The sequence below is a fragment of the Parasteatoda tepidariorum genome, chromosome 4 (assembly GCF_982258835.1).
Source record: "Parasteatoda tepidariorum strain Cologne lab strain chromosome 4, Ptep-v5.0, whole genome shotgun sequence".
Lineage (NCBI taxonomy): Eukaryota > Metazoa > Arthropoda > Arachnida > Araneae > Theridiidae > Parasteatoda > Parasteatoda tepidariorum.
In genome coordinates this window covers 91,014,129-91,035,183 of record NC_141758.1, presented here as the reverse complement: position 1 = coordinate 91,035,183, position 21,055 = coordinate 91,014,129, and the positions used below count along the sequence as shown (strand labels likewise).

Genomic DNA, 21,055 nt, shown 5'->3' with positions numbered 1-21,055 from the left:
AGTCTAACACGAATTTCTAAGATGCATAAGAACCAAAAAAATTATTCTCTCTAGTATATAAGTTTTATAAAAATAAAATCAATGAGCAAATATATACGGATTTCAGAAACATCAGTTAATAAACATTTTGAGGAATCATTCAAAATTTGTATAAACCATAAAAGTCTACTTAAAAGATGTAACAATCAAGTATTTATTTGTAAAATACAGACGAAGGTTACTCTTAAACACAAGTTCAAAAGCCAAAACCTCTATCATGCAGATTGAAAGGATTTAAAATATATATATTAAGGATAGTCCGTACTGAACACCATGTATATTTTTATTGTAAAAAGTACAAGAAAGGTGTTTCCTAAAGACTGTCCTTAATATGTATTTTTAGAATCCTCATCAAAAACGAAGGTAAGAACTTACGCAAGATATAGACACAAATTAATGTTGAAGCGAGAAAAAAACAAAAACTCTATTTAAATGTGAAAAATTACAGTATACAAAGAGAAAAAATTCTGGTACAAATTACCGTACTTGCATAATAATAACATTTCTAACCGAAAAAATGGTAATAAAACCAAAATATGCATCATTTAAACCATTCATTTGGTGATTTTTCCGTTCGTATACTCTTGCAGGTTTACCAAAACTTCTGGTTCTCATTATCACACATACAGTAAAAATGTAAAACTGAAAAGTAAATGTAACCGAATAAATGCTTTTTTAGCCATGTTTTAAGGTTACATGTTGAAATTACCAAATTTACTACCAAACAGCAAGGTAATAAAACCATATTTTATTGCTACTTTTACCTGAAGTCATTACCAGAGCACTCCGGTAAAAACTAAGCTTTTTAATGTTGCCATAGAGCTAGAAATATGGTTAATTTTCACCATATACTGAGAGTTTTACCATACTTCTTTCCTCAGCGTAGGAAGGAGAATGTAATAAACCACGTAACAAATTTAATAAAGGCTTGAAACTGGAAGATGTTTATAATAAATTAAAATGCAGAATATTCAAATACAGAACCTGAAAAACGGCGAAAACCTTGAATATGCAGGATAGTCGTATTGGCAACTCTTTATATCCTGTTTAAGAATTCTTGCCAAAAATAAGCTCCAAAAGTCAATAGAGGAATTAAAACCCGATTAATGGAAACAAACCTAAGTTAAACCTACGAACCAAACAAACAGTTTAATTTAGTTTGATTTCAAATGTGATTTGCTTCTTCCTTGATTCTTTCGTATTTTTAAAACACACTTTTTTTTTTGCTTCATTCACTCACTAGGTAATTTTAATTATTCCTTACCATACATTATCTCAGGGGTAGACGATGAATTCGTTGTTTCTCCTATATTGAGCAGCTCCGTAGATTCTAAAAAAATATGAAAATATTTTTTATCTTTGCAAATAAAATATAATGTTGTTTATATACAATTTAAGGAGCGGTGGTATGAAACAAAATTCAATGTTTCTTTTTCTAATTTCAATTTTGAATGTCCAAAAAAAAAATTAATGAAAACTCGTAAACTTGTATTTTTCTCACCTAAATGAATTTTTACAAGTGAAAAAAAAACAATATGAAAAACAATAAAAGGTAAATTTCTAATAGTTGTTGTTGCTGTTGATGTCGGCTATTAAGACAGAGCGGCTACGAATGTTTTTGTTTTCCAGTGGCGCCATCTATGGTCAAAAGAATTCAACTTCTTCCACACCCATACATCACACCAGTTTATAGAGCGGACCGATTCATACATCCCTTCATTCATCCATAGATCGTAATTTTTGACCTGAACCAGAGAGCAATCAATTTCCAATTCAGTTTCCATAGAGACATAATTTGTTATTGGAACATGGAGAACTTTGTGACCTGACTGATTAACGTGCACCAGTCACTATTTACTACATGGGGAGTTTTCGACCGGTTAAATTCGAACTCCCGTCCTCACGAACGTGAGAACAGCGCCCTGTCACCCAGGCTATCTCGGCTTGTCTGATAGTGTTTCATTACACTAATACGTATTTCATTTATAGTGTTTCATATACAGGGTAAAATCAAGCACGATCAAAAGCGATGTCTAGGGAATCTTAAAAGTAAATTGACAATACTTCAGATGCAATAGCAAATTTAATATTTACAAAGACCATTTCACCTAAAAATAATTTTTAAATGTTTTTATTATATTTTATTATTTTTTTTAATTAAGGACAAAATTGCTTTTTCAAAAATTCAACTCCAAAACTACTTAACCATTTTCATTCAATGTTTTTTGTATTTCGTCATTTAAAATTTCATCTTTTAAAACTTGTTAGATACTGATTCAAAACGGTTTCTAACATTATAAAAAAAATGATTATTAAAAAATAATTTTTTTACATGGAATTATCTTTGGGTAAATGAGTTTTAAAATTGTGTCGATTTTTAATATTCCCTCGGTAGGTAGAGACTTTATTTACGTCACACTAGAGCTGCACATTGAGTTATTGGCGATGGTCTGGAAAACATCCCTGAGGATGATCTGAAGACATGCCATAGCAATTTTGATCCTCTGCAGAGGGGGTGGCTCCTCCGCTTAACCCGACGACCTGTGCGCGAAGTCGAGCACTTTACGCAGAACAGTTTAACGGGGACCGATACCGCGCACCCTCAGTCCCTACGTAGGCTGATCAAAGTGGTCACCCACCCGCTTACTGACCGCAGCCAATGATGATTGACTTCGATGCTCTACTGGAAACCGTGTCTTTACGATCAATCCACTACGGGACTTTGTTCTTTCGCAAGATATGGCTGAACACGCAGAAAGTTAAATTAATATAAATTTAAACAGTTCTCCCATCCCAAAACTTCCTAGACCAAATTTTTCAAGTTGCGGCTGCTCCTTTCCTATTTTGAGAGTCAAAAATTCAATTTCATTAAAAAAAAACGCATCTTTATTACGAGAAAGTACATTTTTTAGTCCAATTTGATGAATAGTTAGGACTAATTATCAAAATTGAGGACACGTTTTTAAACTTCTGATATTTTAATTTGAGAAAATCTGATAATTAAAACAAAAGTTAAGGTGGTATATTCTTTATTTGGGGTACTACACCCCCATCGCCAACAATATTGCAGCACTGCACCATCGATGCTGTGATGGATATTCATAGAAACATGCTCTTAAACGTATGGAGAGAACTGGTTTCCCAATGAAGTGTATGTATGCTAGGTGACAAGTGAAGCACACTCATTGTACCTTTGTAAAATGCACCAGAAACTTCTGAGTGTATGTATCTCGGCATATATGACTTATTTGTGTACGCCGTATACTTAGAAATAAACAGTGCTTTGAAACTAGGACAAATCATTTAGGCTAGATCTGTAAACTCCTTATAAAAAATAAAGAAAACAAAGTATGCATATCGACGATCGCAAATTAACAGATAAGCGGAGAAAAATGCAATCGAAATCAGACAAAATCAGAGTTGTGGAAGGCGTACGCACAGAGCTTTCAAACCTGTTGGATTGCTGGTTGAAGCTTAAGGATATTTCTAATCATCGAACTTCAGCTCCTCTCTTTTCCCACCCGTAATCAAACATGTTTCGGTGCTTCATATTCCAAATTTGTTCAGTTATGGTTAGTCAGATTTCTATAGTATTTTTTATCGTTTCCCCTCGTTTAAATATTAATTTGTGACCTGCAATGTGTAAACTTTTATACTTTCATTTTTAGTAAGAATTTTAAAAATGTTTACAAAAGTTGCTATATACTGAACACACTGTACGCTTTTTTATTATAGGTACATACACGGTGTAACACAAAAGCCACCTTTAATATGAATCTTTTAAGAATTATCTCTTTTTAAGAATCGTTATCATAATATGAAGGCGGAAAAGTAAACATATTAGGGACGCAACTTAATATTTAAGCGAGGAGAAAACAAAAACGCAATCTATGACTATTAACAAACGACAGTAAAGGATGGCGTGTGTAATCAAAACAGGTTTCACTAGAGTTTTTATTTTATTTTATAACCGTCGTTGAACAGCCGATCCAATTTTTGGGTTTACGACTACTAATATTTAACTCCATAGCCTTGTACCCAATCCAGAAGACAAGGGAACTCTTGGATCAAGTATTAGGAGAAATTTGTCTTCTTGGATGACTTTTTGATGGAACTATTTGCGTGACATGGAGAGGAAGACCACCAGAACACCCCACGGTTAGCCTGACGGCAAGGGGACTCTAACCCATGATCTAAACCATGACTCTAAACCATGCGGAATTTTGTTTTTAATGTAAATTTGTAAATTTTTCTCCTTTTGTTTTTTACTTACAACTGTAAGCCTCATGCTATACTTTGTGGTGCATGAGGAGTTTTAAGTCGTTTAAATAAAAAAAAATAAAAAAAAAAAAAAAACCCATGATCCATCTACCACTGAGGATATTTCACGCCAGAACTGTGATCGGTCCGGTCGGATTTCGTATCGACTGAGATTCGAACCCGGTTTGCCTCATTGGAATGCGAACGCTCCATCCCATGAGAAATCGCGGCTCTCACGGTTGTGGTTCGTGTGAGCCGGGTGCTGAATTCGTCGCCACAAGCCGCCGCTGGGATTACCTCATTGTTTTGTTTCTAATAGTCGTCTTTCACCTCCTATCTCTTCTGATTCGCAATCAAACCTGTCTTGTTTGTTTTATGCGCCTTCCTGTAGTGATTTTTCGGATTTAAATAGCGTTTTTTTCCCTTTTAAATTCTAATTTGTGACCCTCAATTTAAAGATTTTAAAAATACACATAAAGGAAGGTCTTTACAGAACACCCTATGCAAAATCGTAAAACTACCTTGTACATTGGATGACATTTCGACATCACTCGCTGTAGTGGTTGTTGTTTTTGATTTCAGAATATGTTGCACATGGCTGGGAAGAAACTGCATCCAGTTTTTAGTATTATCCATGTCATCTGTTAAGGAAAATACTTCTAATAATTTTTAGTCATTAAATAAAACACATTCTTTTCACTAAGTACCTTGTGTGGTAGAAAAACAATCTTTACTATTTAGGATTAGTAAAAAAAGCATTCAGTTTTAATTTAAGATAAAAATTGCTTCGTAATCATTTTAGTTTTGTTAACGAAAGACGTCGTTGCACATTCTTGTACAGATGCTTTATAAATAATTAATAAATAAATAAATTAATAACTATTTATTAATTAATAATTAATTATTATTTAATAATTTATTAATAATTAATTACAATTATAAATTAATTAATTATTAATTAATAATATATAAATAATATAAATATACATATATAAATAAATAATATATATAATTATTAATTGATTAATTATTAATTAATAATATATAAATAATTAATAAATTGATTAATTGTTTTTTAAGTACAATTTGCCTTTAGTAGGATGAAATTATTTGATTCTTAATGGTTCTCTTCAACCAGAAAATGAATTTTTATTTCATGTATGTTAACCTCGGGAATACTATGTAAGCGCAATATTTTATTAATTCAGTAACTTTAACATTTTTGAATATTTTTTATTTCATTTTTTAAGTATATTCTGTTGACTAAGTTACCGAAATTTAAATTTTATAGTATTTTTAAAACCTGAAATTTAAAGACACAAAATATTTTAAAGTTTAAAAATTTGCTCAGTAAGTTCAATCGAATATATATTTCAAAGAATAAAATGAAACCATGTTCTAGAATAGAAATGAGTTACTGGATAAATAAGGAAATTGCGTTCACATTATTCTTTGTAGAAGTAAAATCATTTTCGTCTCTCAAGCGCCATCTACATATTGTTACGCGAATTAACTTCTATAAATATTAAATTATTGAGGGCTCTCAATGTTTACTACTCTAGAGTAATTTTTATCATTATTATTATTAATAAAAAGTGTTTAGTGGTTTTTTAGTGGTTTAGTGACAGAGTATAAAAATGTGGATGCTTTTTATCCAGAATACTTTACACTAATATCCGAGTGAATACACAACTAAACAAACTAAACTAAACAACAACAAAACTAAAGAATTACAAACTAAAGAATTAAATCGATTTTTAGAATTCTGTTGTTTATCAAGAGTGAGGGCTGTAAAATGCCCCATAGGAAAAACTTCCCATTTATGTCATAAAATTGTAGCCTTTTTTTACCAATCATTGATTAAGTGTGGTGGCAGGTTTTAAAATTTTTGTAAGTTGTTTTCGTTTAAATAACGTAATTTAAAAACGTACTTTTACTGAAAGAACTTTTTAAATTTACATTATTCAATTTACAAATTACTATCCTAAGAATACAAAATACTAAAAATCATAAATATAGCAATTTTTAATTATATTAAATGTTACCATGCATAGAATTTCTATCTTCATATTTATTATTAATAAATCGTGTATGGAAAAATTTATTTGACATTATGACATTTTGCGAATTAAATACTAACACATTTTGTGAATTAATATTCTAAACGTAATGTTTAAATTACAAAAAATGAATAATGAAAACTTTTTAATTTCTACAACCTAATTATGGTACAAATAGTACAACCCTTTCACCCAAACCCTTTCCAAAAACTAAGCCACTACACCCCCCTCTACAATAATATTTTCAGAAGTTACTTCTGTTTTCTGTCTTTATAAAAAGCTCCTTTCAAGTGTGAAAAATGTGCCATTTTCTTGGAAATTGTAATGAAATAAATTGAATAAATCACTTAAAATGGTTGAAAGTTGTAAAATGGAATTAAAATTACCCAACATTACAAAGAAAATACCCAACAATCTAAAAAAAATGGCCTGAAAATGAAAAAAAAATTAACTTAAAATGTTAAAAAAGGTCTAAAAATCTAAAAAATGAACACATAAAGCAAAAGAGAGTTATGTCCTAAAAATCTAAGTTTAGTTTTAATTTTTTTCCTATTTGCCTCAAACGAATTTTACGAGCAAGAACTTTTTAAACTTTAGCTTTAAGCGCTTGACCATTTTAAGTCTATAACAGCGGATTCTTCGTAAAAGCTTTAAACTTGAAACTATCGATTATAAACTTTCTTTGACAATTTCTTTTTTCTCGAATATTTCGGTTCTTTTAATACATTTTATCTCGGCATTTTGCTAAAAACCAGTTTTGACAATATATCTTAAATATGTATAAATATACATGGTTTATATTTTATGGATTCCATTACAAGTAAAGCAAAGCACTTATTCAAAATTAAATAATCAATTTATTACCAAATATTATAAACAGTCATTAACTTCCATTTTTTTAACAAGAAATATCTAAGTAATTCGCAAGAAACCAAATTAACTATTTCTTCCCATCACATTTTATTTAAGAATCGGCATGCATGTTCTGTAATCACCATCCTAAATATATACTTTTGAAATCCTGGTCAAAATTAAAGATAAAGGAGGTCCAATGTGCACTAGGGTTCACGAAGAAAAAATAATAAATGTGTAAACGAAATCTGACTGAATCGTTGATGGTCAAGTTAAAACTCTTTAAAACCAGTTTGATTGCCGAAGAAGTACAGCTGATTAGTAAAACCTCTTCTGAAAACATAGGGGTTTCGATATTTCTAAACCATCCTTCCTCACTGTTAGTTCGCGATATTTGGATAATGTTTTTCTTTAACAAATATTAATATTAGGACATTAATGTGTGGATTTTTTTTTTGTATTTTATTTTTGGAAAATATTCCGTAATTGTCTTTTTAAGGCAGTGATAATGAAGTGATCTGTGCAGTGCGCGAAAAATAAAACATTTTGAATAACTTTTGATCTAATGATCGGATTCATAAGCACTTGAACCCTACTTTAATAGTTCGAGAGCCTACTCATGGTAATTCAACTGTGTGATATTTAAAGTTATGAAATCAAGCATCAAAACGCATTTCCTTTAAATAAATATCTTTCTTTTTCAAAGGATTTGAATTCTTGATTCTTTAAATAGGTTAGTTTCATCAAAAAGTCCTCCACGAAGGCAAATTTCTCACAATACTTTATCCAGGAGTTCCTTTGTCTTCTGGATGGAGTTCAAAATTACAAGGACACATATTTGAACAATAGTAGTCTTAAACCCAAAGCATTTGATCGACTGTTCAACGACAGTTATAAAATAAAAACAATAAAATCCAATAAAATTAAAAAAATAAACATATTAATATATATCAAAGCGTTATATGTCATACTTCCATTTTTTTTAAGATTCACTTTTAATCAAATTATTCCCACCTGACTATGCGATAAGTCAAAAACCTCAAGCTTTTAACTGATCAGGATAAAGTGATCAGGATAACTGATCAGGATATAATCAGAATGATAAGAAGCATTACATACCATGATCCTCATGGTGATCTTTATTACAGTATATCACAGGTAGTAGAAGTATAAATGTGAACAAGATGCTCAAGTTCATCTAAAAAGCAACAAAAAAAAAGCTGTAACGCAAATAACACATGATTTGAAAGTAAAGAAAATGCAACATTTTAAAAAAAAAATTATTCACTAATGTATTTTCCATTGTTTATTTTAAATATTTTCCAAATATAGCAATTTTTAAAAATTTTTCTTTGTATAAAATATTGTGTGTATTGTTGTGTTTCTTTAAAAAAGTATTCGTTTTTTTCATGTAATATATTTTGCTATAAACAATTACAGAGCTACAAGGAAGAAAAAAAAAGTATTTTCTTTAAAAAAGTATTCGTTTTTTTCATGTAATATATTTTGCTATAAACAATTACAGAGCTACAAGGAAGAAAAAAAAAGTATTTTCTTTAAAAAAGTATTCGTTTTTTTCATGTAATATATTTTGCTATAAACAATTACAGAGCTACAAGGAAGAAAAAAAAAGAAGAAAAAAAAAACGTTTTTGATTTTAAGGAAAAGGCTAATTTTTCTCCGAATTTTTCGCAACACCAACGGTTTTCTGAGAATAACCTCCCTCCTATGTCTATCATTTTTTAATAATTTTATAATCGTGATTTTGATTTGACGAAAAGAAAAAAGATTTTTATTATTTTTTTTTACCATTAAACAACTCATGATGGTCTAAAGATGAGAAAATTTCTAAAACATGAAGATCAGTAAAAATGACTTCAACGCGAGCCTGTTTTTAAAACTTTTTTTTACTAACTTAATAGAACGACTACAAACAAATACACTGAAGAGTAGTGATGTGCGAAAAACGAACGAATCGATATTTCAATCAACTCTTTTTTGTGAATCGATTCATCAAGTTCACTTTTGAAAAAGAATCGATTCTTTTTTTTTTTTTTTTTTTTTTGACAATATTTTGCACTCTACGCTTTATAAGCTTATTCAAAGTTAGTACTTATACTTACTAAACATCCGCATAAGCATTTGATGCACCATTTCATTTATACATTGGAACTTGCCAAAATCCCAATTCAATCGAATAGACACAGGTTCATTCTCATTCGAGCATCATGTGAATGGCAATCTGATTGGTTGAAAATATTTACATGCGAACAACTTGCCAATAAGGTACTCGTATGTGTGAGAGTTTTCGCAAGCGAAAAAATCGCATCCAATGAGAATGGCCCTGATGTCAACGTTAGCGCACAGCTGGTTTCCAGAGGTGATTAATAAAGTGGACTCACTTGAAGGATGAAGGGAATTAAAAATGCTATTAATGCAATACGGACTGCATTCTGATGCTGTGAAAAGTGTGCATCACTCTCTCTCTTTTTTTTTCATCTGCGAAATTAATAAATTCTTTTGATAAACAACAATTTGAAAATGGCAACAATAACTGAAAAGCTGTCTTCTACAGTTTCGGTTCTTCCTTACAAATAAAAAAGATATTAAAGCTGCAAAGCTCAGATATTACTTTTCAGTCCTTCAATATTAAAGAGCAAATTTTTTCAAAAGATGAATAGTTTTCAATTTATAAATTTCAATAAATATGAAGTAAAGCAGAGTTTTGTGTTATCGTTTATTCTATGCCAAGGAGCGAGAGCTACGGAAAATGAAACCGTTGCGCTGATTGGGTAATGAACTTACGTATGAATGCAAATCTCTGATTGGTTGAAAATGAGTTGAATGAGACAAAAAGAGTCGAGAATCGAATGAACGATCCTCTGATTGGTTAAAAATGAGCCGAATGCGAGAAAAAGAATCAAGAGTCGAATAAACGAGTCAATGAACTGTTTGCCTATCTCTTAGCATTAAAAGAATCATAAAGCCAAATGAATCGATTCTTTTGAACTGTTTCCTATCCCTTAACATTGAAATCGGCTCAAAGAGTTGAATTGAACTTCTAAACGATTCATTTGAGTCATTTCGTATCTCTTAACATTGATATCGGCTCAAAGAGTTGATTTGGACTTCCAATCAGTTCTTTTGAGTCGTTTTCCTATACTTTAACATTGCATTCGATTCACTGAACTGTTTAAATGATTCATTTGAGCGGTTTTATATCTTTTAACATTAAAAGAACTGTTTTGTGAAACGAATCGATTCTTTTCGCTATTATCTTATTTTCTAAAATTAAAAGATACCTTCAGAGGGATGGGGGTTATGCTGAGGGGCATAAAACTAAAATTTTTGAAAAAAGGACAGTTTTTTTTTTTTTTTTTTTTAAGAAAAGGATAAAAAAAAATATTAATTTATTTTTTAAGGGGTTGGAAAACTGTTTATTGCGAAAAATTTGAGTATTTAGAGTAAATATTTTTTTAATGCTGGTGGGGGAGGGATATATTTTATTTTATTTATTTATTTATTTTTTGTTAGGAATACTTTTAGACAAACTTATTGAATATCAATTCACATCCTCTCATTTTTTCAAGTTTTAATTTTTTAAGTATTAAAACGTAATTTAACTATTTATTATTTTGTTTCACGTCATACATTTAGAATTTTTTTCATTATTATAAGTGAATTTACCGTTTTAATTTTTTGCGAATATCTTTATTATTAATTATTGTCTTTATATTAAATAATTTTTAAACAAATATTAATATATATATATATATATATATATATATATATATATATATATATATATATATATATATATATATATATATATATATATATATATATAATTATTAGTATTGCCTAGATTAGTAGTTCCCAAAAGGTGTTTCGCGGAACTCTGATTTAACATTAAGGGATACCTGCAGAGGGATGGAGGAGTTATGAAGAGGGGTAGTAACCAAAGTCATTTTTAGGAAAAATAAATTTTTTTTAAAAAAAGTTCAAAAATTTTTTTTTCTTTTGTTTATTTATTTTTTTTAAACTTTTTTTTTAATTTATTTTTTCTTTTCTTAATGGTTGAAAAATAGTTGATTGTAAAAAATTTTAATATTTAGCGTAAATATTTTTTAATGCTGGGAGGATGGATATTTTTTTTTTTTTTTTTTTGGATAATTTTTAGACACATTTCACACCCTTCACCTTTTCAATTATAAATACGGGTGTATAACTGGTAATTTTTTTTAAAAAGAATTTTTTTTTTATTTATTTATTTTATTATAACTTTTGGGCATAAAACCAAATTTAAGATAAAATTAGATTAAGACAAAACGATGAAAATTTTCCTTCCTCTAATCAAATATTTTAAAAATAGTATTGATTGTTGTGTCTATACTCATTTGCAGGACCTCCTCTTATAACGACTCTTCCATAATAACGACCGATACGCAAGTCCTGTTTTCTATGCCACCGTCGTAATGTTATTTAAGCTCCCATTAGAACTTTCGGTCTTAATTATTCATTGCAAATTAAGGACTGAAATTTTGTGCTGCATTTTTTATTTCCGTGAATGTCAGTTTGAAAATAGGCGTCATCATTTCTAATGCTTTCGAAACAAAATACTTCCACTAAAGAAATTATTTAAATTAATATTTCCGAGCATTAAATGTGTTATTCCTTTTGAATAAAGGAAGAGTGTCACAATCGTTGTATCCGAGATTCTCATTCTAGGAGGTCAAATCTAATAACTTTTTTTGTAATGACTTGTGAGTATTTGTTTTATTAACATTTACCATATAGAGTATTGGCTGTATTTAATTAGATAAATTTTCAAGAAATAAATTATGTATTTTTAATGATTATTTTTGTATAAACAAATTTATATCATCATTAAAATCATTTAAATGTCAGATTGATGGAACATGTAGGGATTCTTATTCAAAGTAATTTGCCTCGATAGAAAGGAGGCTAAACATGTTACTTTGAATTTTTGATTAAAAAAATATCGTCTCAGAACTTAATTTGAAGATTAACATATAGTTTAAGTAATAGAAAAATAACCATTGATTTCTCTTCAATTTTTTTTCCTAAATTCTTATGGATTAGCTGTGTCCGGCGGAATTTAGTAGTTAATGGGAAAGACAAACCGAAATTCACAGGGCGTTGACTGAAGTGGACAGCTGTGAGGGTACTTAATTTCCCCAAGTGGACAGGGCGGAGGCGTAACCGGCGGATGCGAGGAGAAAGGGATTACGGCGGATCTTTTCGGGGGTTACGGCGGAGGTCTTGTACAAAGGGTGATGGGTGAGGAGGACTCCAATTGCAACCGCAAAGGGGTTTTTTTCGGCTCTTTCTAGCCGACAAAATCAACTTCCCCCGCATCCTGCTGAAAAGATGAAAAGAAAAGCGAAAGTGTTATGCGTTATAATTTAATATTTGGCTGACCTCAGTAATGAGGCCCAGTTGAAATGGCAGTTTCTTCATTTACTGACTTCGGATTTGTCGCGCTTTTGAAATGGGAAGTGGGGGAGGGTATTTTTGCGACAAATCCGGAGTTAAGGGGTAGGAATTTCTTACTTTCCCCTCAATATTCGTTTTCTTTCTGTTTTTAAGCAACTGTTGGAATCAGTTCAGTATCAGTTCTTTGCTCATCTCGATGCTGCGTGTTAAAGAAGCTTATATGTATTCTCGTAAATATTGAAATAATGGAATCGCGTAAGCGCAGCGAAATTTGGACCCATTTCTGCGATCTGGGAGATAATAAAGCCAAATGTTCAATATGTAAAAAAATAATTACATTTTCAAAATCTTCAACGAGTAATTTAATGCGGCATATGAGCTCAAAACATCCATTTACTAAGTTTAAAAGACAAAAACAGACCAATCCAGAGACTGCTATCACTGAAGATTCTCCGACGAACGTAGATTATGAGAACCCAGAAGAGATTCACATGAATGTGGATACTGCAAGTACTTCACATGACACAGAAATCATGCAACAAAGAAAGGTTCAAGGAAATATAGCAAGCTATTTTCCACGTCCAATAAATGTCCCACAAAGGAAACTATTGGACAATCAATTAGTGAAAATGGTATGTAAAGAATACCACCCCCTTTCTATTGTAGAGGATAAAGAATTTAAAAAATTTATTGGGATGCTTAACAATTCCTACAATTTGCCTAGCAGAAAAGTTCTAACAACTAGTTTAATCCCATCTGTTTATGAGAAAACAATGGCTATGATAAAAAGTGAAATATCGGACCCTGGCATAATAGGAGTCGCTTTAACAACAGATGCGTGGACTTCATCGGCAAATCAAAGCTATATAGCAATAACCTCCCATTTTATCGATAGTGAATGTAATTTAAAAACTTTTTTATTGGAATGCTTTGAAATGCCAGAGAGTCACTCTGCAGACAATCTGTGTAGAGAATTTTCACGTGTAGTAAAAAAATGGAACTTATCGAAAATTATTTGTGTAACAACAGACAATGCTGCCAATATGAAAGCAGCTGTTCGTTTATGTCAATGGACTCATGTTTCCTGCTTTGCGCACTCTTTGAACATTGCTGTTCAAGCAGGGCTGAAAGAAGTGGAAAAAATTTTGGATAAAGTTAGAGGAATTGTTGAACATTTCAGGAGGAGCCCAACAGCTTCGGCAAAATTGCTCTCAACATGTACTCAAATGGGACTTCCTCCACTAAAATTGAAGATTGATATAACAACAAGATGGAATTCAACTTATTTTATGTTAATAAGGCTGCAAACAATTAGGGATGCAGTAATTTCAACAATAGCCCTTATTTCACATCCAAAATTAATACAATTTTCAGATGAAGAATGGAACATTTTAAATAAATTAATTGAAATTCTTAAAGTGTTTGAAGAAATTACAACAGAGTTCAGCAGTGAAAAACAAGTAACAATTTCGAAAGTAATAGTAATAAGCAATAGCATTTTTAAATTCCTCAACAAATTATTAATCGATATCACACTCAATAAAGAGATAAAAACCGTTATAGAGAAAATGAAATTAAAATTAATAATATATTCTAATGCAGAGAGATCCGAAACACTAGCTTTATCTACATTGTTAGACCCAAGATTCAAGAAACAAGGTTTCAGTGATGAAATTGCACTTAAAAGAGGTATTGATTCCCTGGCAGAAAAAGCTAGTCGGATTATGACAGAAGTTATTGAAAATTTTGAGAGTGCGACCGAGCCAAACGAACCAACTCCATCTTCATCTATATGGAATGACTTTGATAGTAAAGTTAAGAAATTGCTGCCAACTAATCCTTTAGCAGCTAGCAGAGTTGAGGTCGACAAATATTTGGAGGAGCCCTTAATTAGAAGAAAGGAGAATCCCCTTTCTTGGTGGAAAGACAGAAAATCTGTTTATCCTCGTCTCTTTCAAATGATGAAAAAATATCTCCCAATTCCAGCCACATCTGTACCCTGTGAAAGACTTTTTTCCAAAAGTGGGCAAATTATCACAGATCGCAGAAATCGATTAAAGCCCTCAAAGGTAACAGAAATTTTGTTTTTAAATTCAAATTTGTAACATAAGTACTGATTCTTCGTTTGATAAAAGTTTAAATAAATTTGGTTTAAAATAAAAAATGATTAAAATAAATTTGCAAGAAACATCAAACATCAAGTTTCGAGAATGTTATAAAAATTCATTCTTGAAGAATTATTTTATATTTATTTCATTTTCGTATTTAACTGCTGTTATAAGTTGAACATGAAATATCAAGCATTTATATATATGTACATATTTAAGTTTTAGAGGTATATATCATATTCATTGTATAAAAATCATATTCATTGTATTTATTTTTGAAGAATATGCACTTTTTTACATTTTCGTATTTAACTGTTCTTATAAGTTGAGCAAAAATTTCATGTATATTGATAAATTTAAGAGGCATTTACCATATTTATTGTATGAAAATTTATGTTAAATTATTGAAAAATATTACTGCTCTTTATAGTAAAAATTTAGTGTTATTTATAAAATTCATTTTTCAAGAATTTTATATCTTTTTAATGAGAGAATATTCATCATACTTGATATTTATTATTAGCAATTTATTCCAATTTAATGATTTAAAATAAATTTGCAATTAAAATCAAACATCAATATTCGAGAATGTTATAAAAATTTATTCTTGAAGAATAAGAATTATTTTATATTTATCTTATTTTCGTATTTAACTGCTGTTATAAGTTGAACACGAAATATCAAGCATTTATATATATGTACATATTTAAGTTTTAGAGGTATATATCATATTCATTGTATTTATTTTTGAAGATTAAGCACTTTTTTATACTTTTTGCTTTTAACTGTTCTTATAAGTTGAGCAAAAATTTCATGTATATTGAAAAATTTAAGAGGCATTTACCATATTCATTGTATGAAAATTTATGCTATATAATTGAAAAATATTACTGCTCTTTATAGTAAAAATTTAGTGTTATTTATAAAATTCATTTTTCAAGAATTTTATATCTTTTTAATGAGAGAATATTCATCATATTACTTGATAATTATTATCAGTAATTTATTCCAATTTAATGATTTAAAATAAATTTGCAAGAAACATCAAGTTTTGAGAATGTTATAAAAATTTATCCTCGAAGAATAAAAACTACTTCATATTTATTTTAGTATTTAACTGCTGTTATAAATTGAATATGAAATTTCAAGCATTTATATATGTATATATATTTACAGGTATATATCATAATTGTATAAAAATTTATGTAAATTAAATGAAGATAACTAGTATATATCAAAAAGTATTAAAATTATATATCACATTGATTCTTTGAGAATTTATGTTAAGTTAATAAAGAAGTTAAGATGTAAAAAAAATTTAGAGTTATTTATCACATTTTATGAATATAAATTTATATTTGTTATGTGAAGAAATTAATTGTATGCATACATATTGTATGTACTACTTGTATATATACTGAAAAATTTTAAAAGTTATTTTCATAATCATGGTATAGGAATTTAAGTTTACTTAATGAAAAAGTGCAACAAGATAATTTGAAGGTATGTCATAGTATTTTTGTATCAATGTGAAAATCTTTAATCAGTTTTATAATCTTTCCATAATAATTTCTTAGCTATATATTTTTTTTTTACATACAGTTAAATTTCAAGAATTCTATGTTGTTTGAATGGCTATATCTTTCTGTTACAAATAAAATGAATCATTTTAAAGAAATGTGCATTTCTGAATCAAAAACAAGTTTAACATAAACAACCACAAGAATAAAAAATAGTTAGCAATAGAAATAAATACATCAAGTAATGAAAGTCTAATGAATAAAATTTGCTTTTATTAATCAAAGAAAAATCTTTTATCATTCATAATTTCCACTAATAGGGAGATCTAGAATATACTTTGTGTATAGTCAAATGCAAGACATTTTTTATGGATGACTCAAAATATTTCACTGAAACAGGTACGCAATCAACTTTTAAAAGACTATTATAGGCAATCTTTTTTCAAATCCATGCACTTCTTCTGGAGAAAAAAAAGGAATGATGAAGAACTGGGTATTGAAAGGAATCCGCCTCCTTGGTTTCAAAGTGAGCAGCAGAAATTTGTGCATTTTTTTCTAATGATAAAAATTTCTCCAAATATAGTAAAAAAATTTCAGTCACTTTTTCTTCCAGAAAAGTATAACACTTTTTTAAAATTCCAAAACTTGTTTTTCTTCTTTAAGGAAAAAATACCACTTCTCTTCAGGTTGTTTGTTTTTCAGGTATAGTGATTTCATTGCATTGCCAATACAATTATTTGGGGATGTACATCATAGCAATTGAAACACTAAGAATTTATTTAAAATTTAATTTACACAGAAGTAAAAAAATTTTTTTAAAGAAACTAATAAAACATACATTTTTATGATCAAGCGCGAAAATCAAAATAAGAATGCATTATGATACAGTATTGATACATTTGCTTATAGCTCGCTTTGTAGGCAGCGAGCCAACCACCTTTATTAGACTTTAAAGGGTTATTTCCACTGGAAACAGTAAAAAATGCACGTATTTTTACCTGAATAATGGTTTTGAGTTCCTGATTGGTGAATTTCACGCATGCTAATATGTTTGACCAATCAGGATCTTATTCGCAAACGCAAATATTTTGCATTCAGCGGGAACGGCCCCTAAAAAAAACAGTCCATTCGGATGCGTCAATCGCATATCTGATCACCTTTCAAAATTAAAGGGAACCTGAGTAGTGAATTTTTTTCAAAAATATGTATATTCAATCAAGTTTTCATATTTCCTCGCCCTTTAACAGAGGAGCGATAACAGCATTCGGAGAAAATGCTCTTTAAAGGATTAATCTCTGTATATTAAAAAAATTCGTGGATTTAAGCGAAAATGATAGGGAAATCATTTTGTGGGTACCAAGAACGATCTCAGTTGCATCTTCGAACTTTCTTACATGCAACGATTTCATAGATTTACTAAAAAAAAAGAAGAAAAAAAAAAGAATCGAAGAGTCGATTCACAAATCGACTCAATTAAGTGAATCGATTAAAAAGAATCGATTCATTTTAATGAATCGATTGGCACATCACTACTGAAGAGTAAAATAAAAAACTCTTAGCTTCCTTCTAAGATGCGCACACTGCGCCATCTATTGAGATAAAAATTAGTAGTTTACTGGAAGGAGATGAAACAACATCTTCTGTAAGGATTAAAGAAAGATTTTTTTTGAGGAAGAAAAGGAATCTATACTTAAGTAGTAAAGTAAAAAAAAAAAATCATGATTTTTTTTTACCATTAAACGTTTTATGATGGTCTAAAGGCGAGAAAATTTTTAAAACATGAAGATCTGTAAAGAAGACGAGAAATATTACTTAGGCTGTTGAATAGATTCAGTGCGAGCCTACTTTTAAAACTTTTTATTACAAACTTAATAGAACGACGACAAACAAATACACTAAAGAGAAAAATTAAAAACTGTTTACTCCTGTCTAATACGCGAACACTGCGCCATCTATTGAGAGATAAAAATTAGTAGTTAAATAGAAAGAGATGCAACAAGATCTGATGTAAGGATTAAAAAGAATATTTTTTTGAACAAGGTGGGGTATCAATTTATTCGTTTTTATGAAAAAAAATTTTAAGCTAATTATCAAAATATTCTGCAGTGACAGTAGAAGTATCTCAAAAAAATTTTTGCGTGCAATATATTACGTTTGTATTTTGTCTATTTCTTTATAATTATTTCGTAAAAATTAATTTTGAAGAAACCAAAAATGATTTTGGTGCGTTGTTGGTGAAAATGGTCGACGGTATAATAAGTACTTCAATATTGTAACACACTATAATGTATATGGATTGTATGCCATTGATGCTGGTTATATACCATTAAGGCAACAGAAATATGCTTCTTCTTGTTTTTCAGTAACGCCATCTATAGCCGAAAATTAGACTTCTACGACACACCTACGTCACAGCCCGTTTTTCAGGAAAAACACATCCACACAGCATCCATCCGCAGATCGTATTTTCGATCTGAATCAGAGCATGATAAATTTCCGATCCAGTACCCTCCAGAGGTATTGATTTGTTATGGGAACTTGGAGGACTTTGTGACCCCGATATATATAGTGTGCACCAGTCACCCTTTGTACTCGGGAAGTCTTCAGTCAACAGGGATCAAACTCAAGACCTCTTAGACACGGCTCAACCTACCAACCAGGTTATCCAGTATGAGGTAAATATATGACAACTAAATGTGTTTAAGTTTTCTAATGATTTAATTTTGTTTTTTTCCAATCAAATTATAATTTTATCATGCCAAAAAAATTTCTTTCTTGTTGCTTTGGTGTATTGATATTTCTCCTTATATATTAGTGTTAGTGATAACATAGTGGTGAGTACAGTTCTTTCCCTATCGTTATATTGTTAGTAGAAAAATCACTCACTCTCTTTTTAAAAGCGTTATTTGTTGATTTTAGTATGTTCAGTCATTTGATTTAATCATCACAAATTTTAAATGCAATTTTGATCATTTTGTTCCAGCTTATTCATATCTTTAGAGGCCTACCAATCTTTTCAATATCAAGCTCACAATTGAACCTATTGGGTTATTGTGTTATACTTTGTTTTGTATTACGGCTTGTCCTGAACGTTTCCAATAAGTTTCATTAATTACTTAAAATTCTGTTTTTTGGTCTTAATTATAATTGTTCTCTTATTTGCTTTGAAATATTTAATATTCTCCTATCCATGACTGATAATATTCAACATCCAAATATAATTTTATTATCTCATTTACTGGCATAAAGTCCAATATGTATACATTAATAATTTTAGTAATTTTAATAATATTAATTTGCAAAAAAATATTCTTGTTTAAAAATGCTAATTTGCAAAAAAAAGTTCGATAATTTACAGTTTTATTAGTAATCATAATCTTTTATTAATTAAAATTATTACCTTGAATTTTTTTTTTCTTAAAATAATGTACGTTTGTACTAAACTCAACTGAATTTGACACGTCTTAATGTAATTATAAAGCTTTTATACAAAACTTTTATTATGTTAGAACAGTAACTTATGATCCTTATTTCAAAAGTATTATTTTTTAAAAAATATTCCTGTATATTCAAAACAAACAGCTTTAAAAAGAAACGTTTACAAAAATTAAAGTCTAATTCATGTTTTTATGTTTAATATTTTATCATTATTCTTTGATTACGCTTATTATATTTTCATCACTCTAGGCATGCTTCGAGTTTAAGTGAAATTAATAACAAAAAGGAATGTTGTGGAAAATGAGAAAAAAAATCTGGCAATGTTAAAAAAGACGTAATCTGACTTTTATCTTGCCACTTAAAATCTGAAATAAGGATGTAATTGACTTTTTTTTAGATAATGATATCTTTTTGTCAAAAAGGTTTTGCGTAACAAAACCAACAGATAAAAGTAAACATTTTTAGAACAATTAAAGTTAATAGCCTTGCTTTATTAATATATGTTTTCAAATCTTTATTACCTGCATCGATTGAACTAATGCGAGTCATGTCAAACTATATGTAAATAAAAGCATTTTCCGCATCGCAGAAATTTATTTGCTTAATAAATCTTGCTTTTTTAAATTTTTTTTAAAAATATATCGTATTAAGTATTAATTTTTTAGAATTTCACCGTAACTTGCTGTATGCTCTATCTCTACCCTTGTATATATCATAAATTCAAATCCTTTGAAATGAAATTATGCACTGGATAAATTAAGGAATAAAAATGACGTTTTTTAGACGTAATGAAAAGGACGTAAAAAACCTTTTTTTAAATTCGGACAAATTTTTGCAGCCGTACAAAACAATTTTGTTTTCATGTTTATCATTAATCCCTTTAATTACATAATGCATAAAAGCAGCATCATCTATTTTTCCGAAATTACAGATCTCTTTCATCTTTAAATAATATTCTTGAGCGGATTCAGAATCCTTCATTCTACGTCGATTCAAAAGATCATGCAAATTAGCAGAATTAATTTCAAAAGAAAATTCATCAATCAAAGCTTCTTTTAATTTTTGCCATGAATTTATTTCCGGGACAGTTCTGACAAATAAAGAGGCGTTACCACCAAGAGATCTTTTCGCAAAAATAAACTTTTGTAAATCAGACAAATTAAACAATTTTGAAATATTTTCAAAATGTTCGATCCAATTAACAATATTTTCATGCGATTCTGCATTATACTTAGAAATAGTACTTTCGATATCAGAATAATTAATAGCAACATTTTGAAATTCAAAATTTCTACAGGCATTATTTTTATCTCTTAAGCAA

At 29.3% G+C, this 21,055-nt stretch overlaps 1 protein-coding gene across 6 annotated transcripts in view; it reads right to left on the bottom strand.

The window, feature by feature from the left end:
- LOC107444539 (uncharacterized) overlaps positions 1 to 21,055 on the bottom strand; it is a 40,860-nt gene that overhangs the window by 1,402 nt on the left and 18,403 nt on the right. For 2 of the 6 annotated variants that reach the window (XM_087161609.1, XM_087161607.1), the window contains exons 2-4: positions 8,331 to 8,409; positions 4,821 to 4,940; positions 1,304 to 1,369 (exon numbers count right to left, since the gene is read on the bottom strand). In XM_087161609.1, the coding sequence (XP_087017735.1) occupies positions 1,304 to 1,369; positions 4,821 to 4,940; positions 8,331 to 8,409 (265 nt within the window). Of the gene's footprint in view, positions 1 to 1,303; positions 1,370 to 4,820; positions 4,941 to 8,330; positions 8,410 to 18,029; positions 18,155 to 21,055 lie in introns of those variants that run through there. The other 4 variants (XM_071182640.2, XM_071182637.2, XM_087161608.1 and 1 more) reach the window with 3 other exon arrangements.